Source organism: Hemicordylus capensis, chromosome 2, assembly GCF_027244095.1.
Source record: "Hemicordylus capensis ecotype Gifberg chromosome 2, rHemCap1.1.pri, whole genome shotgun sequence".
NCBI classification, from domain to species: domain Eukaryota; kingdom Metazoa; phylum Chordata; class Lepidosauria; order Squamata; family Cordylidae; genus Hemicordylus; species Hemicordylus capensis.
The window spans coordinates 121,211,311-121,223,879 of record NC_069658.1 but is presented as its reverse complement, the minus strand read 5'-3'; the positions used below and the strand labels follow the sequence as shown (position 1 = coordinate 121,223,879).

General features: G+C 45.4%; 1 protein-coding gene across 6 annotated transcripts in view; it reads right to left on the bottom strand.

The window, feature by feature from the left end:
- The window catches only part of ADAMTSL1 (ADAMTS like 1), a 786,832-nt gene that overhangs the window by 55,837 nt on the left and 718,426 nt on the right, over positions 1-12,569 (bottom strand). For all 6 annotated transcript variants that reach the window (XR_008315783.1, XR_008315784.1, XM_053294216.1 and 3 more), the window contains one exon: positions 11,294-11,421. Coding sequence is in view for 4 of the 6 variants with exons in the window: in XM_053294216.1 (XP_053150191.1) it covers positions 11,294-11,421 (128 nt within the window). In the remaining 2 variants the exon portion in view is untranslated. The remainder of the gene's footprint in view (positions 1-11,293; positions 11,422-12,569) is intronic.

The following is a 12,569-nucleotide window of genomic DNA, read 5'->3' as shown; positions in this document are numbered from 1 at the left end:
TGATCTTTTATTCAGCATTAATTCAATATTCTGGAATTGGTACCTCTTCCCTGCTTTTATACTCAAAATCACAAAAGCAATTAAGCCACATATAAATATGTTTTGAGTAAATAGAAAATGACAGATTGTAAGCAGTCTTCTAAACACCCTAATAGCTAGCAAATTAGCATTATGAACTCTTTGGATAGGCATGCTTCAATTGTTTTAGTATGTTATGGATGTCTGTTAGCTACTTTATGTATTCCGTTTTGAAAATGAAAAGGTAGGAAAGAAAATGTATTATAAATAAATCTTATATAGTGGATGATGCTCTTGACCTCATTATCTCTTTTTACACACACACACACACACACGGCAGAGGCGGAATTTACAAGGGTAAACAAAAGCTGAAACACCAAATATTGAAGTACAGCAGTGCGCAACGTCAAAAGGTGGCTGGCTGGCATGTGAGGAAACAGGGGGGCGACTGCCTTTACAACAGCAAATCCTCAGATTCTTTCTACCACCTTTTAATTCCCTTCCCATCCCCTTAACTGCCCAATAAAAGTTTGATGACCAGAATAGTCCCGCCCCCCTGCACACTAACTAACTGGGGTCTCATACTAACCAAGGAGTCAGGCTCCATGTCTCTCCTCACAAACACATATACAGCAGCCACCCTCACGGTGTTGGTGGCTCGATCCCCGCACGCAGCTCCCTGCCTACGAACTGTCTCCTGGAGGACCCGAAGTGTTTCTTACAGTCGGCGAGTCCTCGTCTCTCTAGCCGAGCCAGACGCACACTGAGAGAAAGCGCCAAACTCAAAACATGACCAAGAATGAAACACTCCCCCGCTGCCCCCAAGTGCATTAACAAGCAGGGAGCAGAAGCCAGCAAAGAAGACCATGTCAAAATATTATCTAGAGGGCAGGAGAAATTTTAATCATCATGTTTAGGAGCTTGCTGCTCTTCACCGCCCCCCTCCACCTCGGTTTCTGTCTTCTTATGTCTAGAGGGGAGATTTTTCTGTCTGGAAGTTTGCTTTCGGTCATTTTGCACAGAGGACTGGAAATAAGCAGAGGCTTGCTCCATGGAGCAACACTGGGGGGCAAACACTTGGCAGCACGAGTAAGTCATGACTTCGGAAAGCCTCTGCTTTGGGCTTTCCAGTCCAGCTTAAACAGCCTTTCCTCCCAGTCCAAAAGCAGGCAGAGATTCCATTCTGCTGCTTCTCTCCAATCCCAGGAGGCGGATGGGGGAGCTACTACACTTGCCTTAGGGGCAATCAAGGAAGGGCAGGGATTGTCAGGTTTGGAGAATCTACTATAATGACTGGGTTCGTCAGCACTTTGCACACAGATCTGCAAAAACTTAGATCCCTCCGACGGAGTGAGGCAGCATCTCCACGTAAGAACCGAGCAAACACCCTCGAGCGAACAAGCGCACCTCGTCCCATATGGCGCAGCAGCAGCATCCCATTGATTATCTCTGCACCATCCTCCTGGGCGAGCAGGGATTGCCCATTGATCGGACACCCAGTTTCCCTTCTTTCTCACCTGTCTTTCCAGCACGGTGGCCCCAAATGGGATCATCACTTCGTTATTGGCAGCGGGGGGATTAATTTAGGTTCTCCGCCATCAAGCGGGATCCTGCTCTGCTTGGGAAGATGACGAGGGCAGAGTGAAAGGGGAAGGTCCTTCTCTTTGCTCATGCTCTGCTAACCCTGAAGGGATGGGAAGGGATTCAAAAGGGAAAGCTCCGCTTACCTTCCCTGCCCCACGACTCAAAGTAACTCTCTATAGGCTTGTGCATTTCGATTTGGGTACAAAACGTTTTGTGCCCGAAAATGGCAATTTCGGAGGTTTTGTAACCAAAACAAAATCAAGAATTAAAAAACAGAGATTTTTGTTTCCAAATCAAAATGACTGTGTTTCGGACAGAATGCTTTGTTCTTCGGAAAAGCATTGCAATTCAAATTGACTTCTCTGACTCTCTCCACTCCAGCTGAAGCACTGAGTGATTAGCAGAAGATAAGATATGCAAAAACTGTTGAGCATGAATAGTTTAGTTAAGTGTTGTATTCAGTGTGATTGAAATGCAAACTGACCTTGCAAAGGGATTTGGAAGACAGCATTTTGAGACAGAAATACCCAAATATCTTTGGGAGCTCAATGCAATTCCAAAGCTCTTGCTAAAAGCCATGGTATAAATTGTGTGGAGAAGCTTTTCGAGAAGCTGGTTAGGAAAGTTCTGAAATTACACAGGTTTTTCTTTCCAAAGGTTTAGAAAGAATCTCTTGACTTGTTCAGAAGTCTTTTGAAGAGCTATTTTGTTTTTCTTCTGATTTTTATGAGTTATAGTGGTGTCTAAGTTTTGATGCCCAAGTTGAGCAGTCTAACGTAATTTAGGCCACAATGTAATTTGGTGGGACATGATGTCTAAACCAGGGGTTCACAACTTTTGCCATTGCAGGGGGACAGGTCATCCATATGGGACTACAGGAGACAGAAGGAGGGAGGTGGGGAACACACCTGTCAATCTATTGACGTCCCCAGGAATCTTAGTTGCTTCTCTCTTTCTTGTAACCATGATCCAGGGTTTTGCACTTTCTTAAATGCAGTGATGATAAATCTCAACAATTCTGAACAGTAGGCTGATTTGTTTGGGCTACAGCTCACTCCAGTTCAATTAAATGAACATTTGAAGCTGTTCCATAGTACCAAGGCAGTTTTATTTTATTTTTTTACATTTTATATCCCGCTCTTCCTCCAAGGAGCCCAGAGCAGTGTACTACATACTTAGGTTTCTCCTCACAACAACCCTGTGAAGTAGGTTAGGCTGAGAGAAGTGACTGGCCCAAAGTCACCCAGCTAGTATCATGGCTGAATGGGGATTTGAACTCGGGTCTCCCCGGTCCTAGTACAGCACTCTAACCACTACACCATGCTGGCTCATTGGTCATTCTCTTCACTCTTTCAACTTGTTTATGTGGGCCTTCAGGGGCAAAACAGTTGGTTGGGTGGCAGTGCCCCAAGGGTGGTGCACCCAGATTACAAATAGGTAAAGGACTGATTTCTTAGGCATTGTTGAGGTTTACGCATCTTTAAGATTTCCCCCCATAGGGAATAATGGTGTTTCAGCAGCCCCATAACTCCACCTGGGGGGCACTGGGATGGCCTGAAGCGAGTGGTGGTGTAGTGCACAGAGGGTGCCAACCAACCCCCTGGATTGCTAACCCATTGGGGTACTGGGCTTTGTTGTTTCTGAGGTGTTGAGTTTCGATTCTCTGGTAGCAAATGAGATTTTTTAATGAAAAACCATGAATCCACTCTCATATGCTACCAGAGAATCTACTCTCAGAACACCTCTAGAACAAAACCCTGTATTTCATGTGTTGGCAACCCATGTGGGTGGTTGGCACCCTATGTGCACTACACCGCCACTTGTTCTGGGCCACCCCAGTGCTCCACAAGTGGAGTTATGGGACTGCAGAAACCTCCATTTATACCCTACAACAGGGATGTCAAACTGTGGCCCTCCAGCTGTTTTTGGACTGCAACTTCCATAATCCCCACCACAGTGGCCAATAGCCAGGGATGATGGGAGTTGTAAGCCAACAACTGCAGAAGGGCCACAGTTTGACATCCCTGCCCTACAAGGAAAATCTGAAAGACACATAATTAATGAATTTTTTAAAAATCAGCCCTTTGCCAAATTCCTCTGAAAAAATTGTGGTAGCTTCCTTGCACCAACTGGGCACTACCACCAACCACACTCCACTCTGGGCCACCCTTTCCCCCCACCCGACGTGAAGCTATACTTTTCCTGAAACCAACTTCATACACTATGGAGAAAATCTGAAAGATGCGCAAACTTCAAAAATTAACCAAAAATCAGCAATTTGCCCAATTCCTTTGAAATTTTTGTGGTAGCTTCCACTCATTGGGCACTATAACCCCCACCCACTCTTTTGACCACATGACCCATTTTTTAATCTGAATTAATTCGGATACAAAACAAAACGGGGGTGATTCAGAAGGCTTAATTTCGGACAAAATATAAAATGGGGTTGAGTCGGATTTGGTACAAATCAAAACAGAAAAAATACAAAATGCACAGCCCTAACTCTCTGTGGTGCAGGTGCCCAGTGCAGGAGAGTGGTGGGAGAGTGAGCAGCCATTTCCTCTGCATGTTTATGTGTTGGGAGTCTATTTTGGATAGAGCCTGTTCCTAATAAGTGTGCATAGGATTCCAACCTGAATATAGTTTTGTTCAAGCCAGTCGAGTTGTTAAAGCATGGCAAGATAACTAACCTTGCATTAATTAATCTCGAAAACTTCCCCAGATGTACAAAGATGTGACCTGCTCATCTCCGCTTTTTATTTGGATTCCCAGCCCTTCTGTCTTGACACAGTCGCCTCACCAAGGTAGGGAGAGCCCGCACTCAGCACTGGGAGGGAGGCTTCCAAGCGGGGGGGCACTTCCTTAAGGAACCCGAGAACCAAGGGTGGCATTCCTTACTAAGTCTACACTCCGCCGAGCCACCTGTCTTAACTTGTTTGCCAAATAACAAAGGGAGAGAGTCGTTACCTGGACAGAACACACGTCTAGCGCCAACCATGTTACCCGCAAAAACAGCATGCAGCACTTGACCCAGGGAGGCAGGCAGGGGATGCAAGGCAGAATCGGGCTGGGAGAAGGGGCCAAAAGGAAATGGGACGGTGAGGGTCCAAAGTGCATCTCACTTGCTCAGACTGGGACTGGAAATGAGAGAGAGGGAAGAACGCGAGGCCTCAACCACCAACAAGGCAGGAACAGTGGCCTCGATAAACTGGGTCGGGCGGGCGCGGCAAACACACGCTGGCTACACGTGTAGTGTTGCCTTCTGCTGGGGCAAGGAGGTGGATGAGGTGAGAGCAAAGCGAGGCGAGTGGGGTTGACTTTGTGTTTGGGGTAGTAGCCAGAGTCTGAAACTGAGGCGGGTGACAGATTTCTTGTTGCTCCTTTTCGTTGCCTCTGAGGCAGCGAGCCGGGAGACAACTGTCTCCCCTTGCCTAATGGACGGTATGCTCGACTGTTTTACTAGAAATGGGGTTGCTGGTTATTGAAAATCCCTCAAGCATGTCCATCTCTTTTGTATACTTCCCCCCCTCTGTAGGCAATGATTAGTTGGTTTCTATAAGTTGACTTGGATGAAAACTATGACTTGAATAAGGAGGCTTTCTTCCAAAACAGTATTCTGCACTTATAGCCTTTGGAACTCACCCATCAGGAATATAACAGACTGTAAAGACTCTTTATGGACCCAATTGCTCTGCCATGCCACAACTTGCAAAGCTTCAAAACTCTATGTTAAATCTTTCTTTTGATATCATTCCATTGTTGATAAGAGAGCTTCAAAATTGATGAATTTCTCCAGTGTTTTATAGTACTTATAGTGCAGTGTTGTTTTTTATAAAGCCTACATTCTTCTTATTGCATTAGCTTTATAAGGAGAAGCAACGGTACTGATTTTCATTGGAATATGGCAAAAGTAGTCATGGGTGAAGGGAATACAGCATCATGCCCTGTGTGACAGGAAAGTAACATTTCACTAACGGTAAGGCCAATCCACACACCTTAGGGCCGAGGTTGGCTGGAATATGTTTTACTGAGGCTTTAATGTGCCAGAGGGTGTATGAAAAATAAAAATGAACCTCTCAGCCAGAAAGGCTATTGGATTATTGACTCATTCATTTTAACAATAGTTGCCATGCAATGACTCATAGGTTCCAGGCTTCTTTTGAAATTTTGTCATATGTGATGTTTGGATTATTTTTGTTTTGCTCCCCCCCGCCCCCAGCCATGAGTTAACTAATTAACTGCGTGCGTGCACGCGCGCACACACACCTCAATGCATTTCTTATATGTATAGATGGTTACATGAAAAATAAATATTAAATCTAAAAAGATACTAAAGTGAAGAAGTGGCAATACCAAAGCATATAGTTCAGGATCAAGGAGTAGTGAGTTCGGCAACTGGCACAAAAATGTTTATCTGAAGCAGCTTCTCACACAGTTGTGATGGCTTTAACACCAGCATTACGCACCCTTTCCCCCAGATGTTTCTGATAGCATGATAGATAAAATTTCTGCAGCCCTGTGGGGAACTGCTTCAGACCCAAATGGACTGACATCCAATACAGCCCATGAGGTTGAGTTTTCAAAGGGCTATCACACAGCTCATCCTGTCCATGAACTGGGCCTCACACGTTGAAGGCCTCAGTTTGTTTGTTTGTTTGTTTGTTTATAACCCGCTCTTCCTCCAAGGAGCCCAGAGCGGTGTACTAATACTGGAGTTTCTCCTCACAATGACCCTGTGAAGTAGGTTAGGCTGAGAGAGAAGTGACTGGCCCAGAGTCACCCAGCAAGTATCATGGCTGAATGGGGATTTGAACTCGGGTCTCCCCGGTTCTAGTCCAGCACTCTAACCACTACACCACACTGGCTCACTTGGACTGCATCTCTTCACAGACTAGTGTTACAATCTTTCTGTCCTCATTTTTCATTTTCCTCCTTCAACCCACTTCATGTTTTATTTATTTTATTTATAAAAACAGGTGGTGTACACACCATATTGCTTCCCCCACCAAAAAATAAGAATACAATGACAGCTAAATAGAACCTCAAAGTACAGAGGCAATATAAAACAGAAGAACAGCCCTGCTGGATCAGGACCCAGGCCCATCTAGTCCAGTATCCTGTTTCCCACAGGAGCCCACCAGATGAAGGTGTGTCCTCTCTCCTTCTGTTGTTCCCCCTGCAACCGGTATTCAGAGGCATTTTGCCTATGAGTCTGGAGGTGGCCTATAAATACCATCAGACTAGCAGCCATTGATATATCTGTCCTCCATGAATTTGTCTAAGCCTCTCTTAAAGCCTTCCAGGCTGCTGGCTTTCAACACATCCTGTGGCAAATAATTCTATAGAATAAGTATGTGCTGTGTGAAAAAGTGCTTCCTTGTTTTGGTTCTCAATGTCTTGGCCATCAGTTTCATGGAATGACTCCTAGTTCTAGTGTTCTGAGAGAGGGAGAAAAGTTTCTACCATTCTCTCCACACCATGCATGATTTTATAGACTCTATCATGTCTCCCCTCAGTCTTATTTTTTCTAAACTAAAAAGCCCCAGGTGTTGTAGTCTTGCCTCATAAGGAAGGTGCTCCAGGCCACTGATCATCTTGGTTGCCCTCTTCTGTACCATTTCCAGTTCTATAATGTCCTTTTTGAGATATGGTGACCAGAACCGTACATGGTACTCCAAAGGTGGCCGCACCATAGATTTGTATAGAGGCATTATAGCAGTTTTATTTTCAATCCCTTTTCTAATGTTTCAGAGCTTGGAAATTGTCTTTTTCACAGCTGCCACACACTGAGTCAACACTTCCAATGAGCTCTCCACCACGATCCCAAGATCCCTCTCTTGGCTAGTCACTGACAGCTCCATCAGTTGTGGGTTGGGGCCTTTTTTGCCTGAATACCAGATGCTGAGGATAAACAAAATGGCCAGGAAGAGGGAGATAAAGCTTTTGATCTCATGGCCTGCTTTTGGGCTTCTCAAAGGCACTTGGATGGCCACTGTTAAATTTGAACCATTGATCTCAAGTAAGATATCATTTGATCTTATATCAAGTCAGATCATCGGTTCATCCTCTTCCCCACCCCACACTTAGAAGGAAGAAGTTCCCTTTCCTCCCATGCTGCCACCATGCTCCTGCCTCCTCGTGGCTTTTCAGTGCATGGAGGATTGAGGCAGAAGAAGTGAGTGGAAGGCACAGGAGGAAGAGGAAGGCAGGAAGAGAGTGAGGAGAAGCGGGGGGAAGAGGAGGAAGACAAAGACAGAAGAAAGAGGGTTCCGGAGAAGGAAGACAGGAGGCCAAGGGAGGGAGGAAGAGAGGAAGAGCGTGAGAGAAAGAGGGAGGATGAGGATAAAAACAGAAGGTGGTGCCTTCCCCTGAGTGAGTGGAGGGGAAGGGAGACGGGGAGGGAGAGGGGGAGGAAAGGAAGGAATGGATTGAGAGAAAGAGGGAGAAGGAGGAAGACAAATTCAGAAGGTGACAAAAGGGGCCTTTCCCCGCATGAGTGAGTGAAGGGGAAGGTGACATGAGGTGGTTGCGAGAAGGCATGTGAGGTGGGTGCGGCCCCCTAGAGGTGCATTGGAATCAAATCCAGCCCACCTCCCAATTGAGTTTGACACCCCTTGTCTACTCTGTTTATTATTATTTGCATGTTTATACCGCCCCATTCAAAAGCTCTGGGTGGTGCGCAGTGGGCGGTGGACCACTGTTTGGCAGTGGTTCTTCAGTGTTAGGCAGTGGTGTTTTCTGGCCTTTGCTACCTGAGGCTGAGATCCTATAACTGGAGATGCCAAGGGTTAACCTGGGACTTACTGAATGCAAAGCATGTGACCTAGCCTCAGTAATTCCTCCTGTTGGAAAAGAATGTGGGTGCAGAATGACTCTGAATTGGTCTGATCCTGCAGTGGTCTTATTTTCCTCATTCTGTGACTTTGGAGTTTGCTACAGTTCTCTGTCAGTGAAACGTCTTTCCCAAACAGCTGAATGCAGGCATAACCTCAATGTAGCTTTGCTCTTCCCCGCCAGGTTTTCGTTAGTACTGAAGTCCAAGTGAACAAAGGATATTTAGTCTGCCATTGAACTTAACCATGGCTGGACAAATGTAAATAAGAAACAAATCTGTTATTAGCTTTCAGTTGCTGACTGAATGCCTTTCAGCTGTGCCTTGAGTAGTGGGGTGGGGGGGAAGAACCTGAGCCTACAGGAGAAGGACCGGGCACCAAACCTACAGTCCAACAAATTAAAAGAAATCTTAACTGTAAACATATGAATAATCTCATTGCTTTAACTGAGATCGCAGGCAGTAATTGCTATTTAACAACTCTTAGGTCTCAGCAAAAGTATGATATGTCTGGTTTTCAGCAATAACTTCTATAAATAACTATATTTTATAACTATAAATAAGATTTATAGAAGGAAGGCAATAACAACAAAACCCAAGTATAATTTGATTGTGGAGGGAGAAGAAATGAAGTCAGCCCATTATGATGGTGTTCAACAAAAGAAAACATTGTCACTGAGAGGACAATACAACTAATCTCCAGTGAGAGCAAGACAAGTAGAAATGGGGGTAGAATATGAAGATAGCTGCAGCTAAAATACAGTAATTACTTGTTCAGTAATTAAAGTACTTGTTCAGATATCTGTACTGCCCACTTCTGAAAGCTCAGCCATGAAAACATTCAAACAAACACAATGCTACAAACAAAAAAAGAAACAATGAGCTAATTCTGGTTTTGGAAATGTCGATACCTGTCCACAGATTCCCAGTTTTTGGTGTTGTCCCTCTTGTTTTCCTTGGCAGTTTACATTGGCCCACATGGTGTGCAAGGCAACACCAGATTCCTGATCAGTTGGTGCTGCTGCTCACATGGAAACCAGCCCTGCGTGTGGTGTCATGAAAGAGTGCAGCTGTGCAACTATGTCAAACAATCTGTCCACACTTGCACAGCGTTATTGCACTGGGGGAAAAGTGACTTCCGCCACACAAGTGCAGGCACACTGTTTTAAGTAGCTGCGTAATTGTGCTCTTGTGGAACACTGCCAGCAGCTCTGACTAACTGAAAATGCCAGTGTTGTCTTGTGCATCATGATGGCCATTGTTTGGTAGCCCACCAAACTGTGATATTTAGATGGGTGTCAGTTTGTAGTGGCTTTTTTCTAGGGATGTGTGGAATCTGCGTGCACAGCAGCCTGAAATCGGCCATGGCCAGCTGGGCTGTCATTTGGAAGGCTGGCGGGAGGGTGGAAGGAGCCCCCGCCGCCACCTCTGCCACCATCCCACCGCGCAGAGGCTTGATTATTCAAGGTAAAGGACAGACTGAGAATGCTTTCCCCGCTTCCTGGATTCCCCTTTATAAGTATAGCTGTTGAGCCCCTCAAGCCGGCTCGACGGTGGAACCAGACCAAGCTGGGCTCAACTGAGCCTGAGCCACCTGGGGAGGCTTGAACACAATCCAGATTCGAGCCAAACCAGGCCATCTGGTTCCGTGCACATCCCTAGTTTCTTCCTTATCATTGCACAATGTGAACAGTGTTCTTTTGGACTGATATTCATAATGTATACATTTAGGAATATAGGAACACAGAAAGCTGCCATATGCTAAGTCAGACCATAGGTCAATCTAGCTCAGTATCGTCTACACAGACTGGCAGCAGCTTCTCCAAGCTTGCAGGCAGGAATCTCTCTCAGTCCTATCTTGGAGATGCCAGGGAGGGAACTTGGAACCTGGATGCTCTTCTCAGAGTGGCTCCATCCCCTGAGGGGAATATCTAACAGTGCTCACACATCAAGTCTCCCATTAATATGCAACCAGGGCATACCCTGCTTAGCTAAGGGGACAAGTCATGCTTGCTACCACAAGACCAGGGACCGGGTCTCATGATCACTGAGACCCAGTTTGTGGCAGTGAGTGGGGAGAGCGGGCTAAGCCCATGAGCGCGGAGAAAGCCCTGGGCGGCCGGATTGGCTGCCCACATGATTGCCGGCTCTGTGACGGAGCCGGTGGGGCTGGGGAGCTTGGGGGCTGTGCGGCCCCCGGAAGCCCCAGTATGCCCTGCGCGAGCACGCAGGGCATACTGGGGAGACCCCCGGAGCCGGGAGGTGGTTTTTCGCTTCCCCTCCGGTGGTCTACTCATGATCACGAGCCCGGTGGTTCTCACGATTAGCAAAAATCGGGCTAGGCTCTCCTAGCCCGATTTTTGCTAACTGTGAGAATAGCCCCAAGGTCTCTGATTGTATTGTGGTTCTGTGAATTTAGTTTTTATAGTTTATAGTTTAGTGATAGATAGATAGATCCATTATAACGATCATCGACTAGACAGACAATCATAATATAGTTTGCGGCAGACAATAATAACCTACATCAAAGTAAGCATCTCTTTGCATATTTTGCAGGCAAAATTTAGCAGCATTTAGAGAAATGAAATCATCATGGTCAGACAGAAGGTGCTGGAGATAAAACGTTTCGATATGGCCGGGACATTCAGTGTTTATAATTTATAGATACTGTGCATTTGTATTATACTTTAGGTTCTGTAGTTTCTGTGTCTTGTGGCAGAAATCTCAAACCACACAGTCTGATCCCAACCATTCTAGCAGCAAATCTTGGATCCTGGCTTGGGCCACATTTGTGCTTAATTTGGCAAGAACAGAATGGAAGAAGGAATACTTCTCTGTTGGTTGCTGGGAGTACTTTACCTGCTAATGTGACAGCAATGGAAACAGAGTCCGATCCAAATGCGTTAGTTGCATTGCAGGTATAAAAGCCAACATCAGCTTCAACTGGCTCCAGGATCTGCAAAGAATCATCTGGCTGAAGAAGTATCCTGAAGCAACAAATATATAAATGGAAAGTCTGTTACCAAAAGTGCTGTTTGAACATCTGAAGGCCACAGGCGGGGAAAAGCACAAGCAAAGCATTTATTTTTGAATAAACATATACCAAATGACATTTAAGTTGCAGGGCTTCATACATTCCAGGCTGGCAGACTTTGTTTAATTAAATAATACATTCTGGAATTTAGCAGTAAAAACACCCACATCAGGTATTAGGCATCTATTATTTAAACCAGGGATTCTCAATGTTGGGTCTCCAGATGTTATTGGATTTCAACTCCCATAATACCCAGGCCTAGTATTATTTGGCTGGGGATTATGGGAGCTGAAGTCCAATAACATCTGGGGACCCAACATTGAGAATCCCTGATTTAAACTATGTGTGCATTAACATTTCATTTCCTACCCTGGTACTACAAATGACAAATATATTGGAACATGGTGCACATTGGCAACCAGAGAGGCTTTAAAAGGTCCACTTCCATCACCTGCTTTCCAGGCTTCATTTGCTTGTAGCTGTCCCATCAGAGTTAGCTGAACAAATTGGAAGATTAAAGGGAAACCCAACATTATCCATGTATATTTTGCAGCCATGCCCTCACAACACCAGCTAATTACACATTCTCCATTACCCCTGTACATACCCACTTTCTCCCCAACCCCATCCACAAGGCATGATCTCAAAAGACCACTCAGGCTGTGCAGCATCTCTGTCTGGTCCACTTCAGCATCAAAGTGTTCAAAATGGAAGCCTCAGGCAGTCCAACCTAATTCTTCCACCTCTCCCTCTCCCAGAAGACACACGCACTACTGATGCTGGGCCTCCAGATATCTGGGTTTGCTCTGGCCAAGTTTCCCTTCTTCTTGCTCTGAATCCTTCATATTCTAATTCTGGTCCAACTGTGCAGCTAAATTCGATGCAAGGAGGAATACCATATGCAAATGGTCAGATGAGAGAAAACTTCTTTCATAGGTCCTTATGTGAATGCTGAAAGCTATAGACTTCCAGTTATTAAGGTCAATCAGTCAATCATCTTTATTCGGTCCATTGATCAGCAAAGTTATTAAGGTCAGATTCCACTGACCAGTGGAGGTAGCATCCCACTCTCCTCCTTGCCACTGATGAGAATCCATTAAG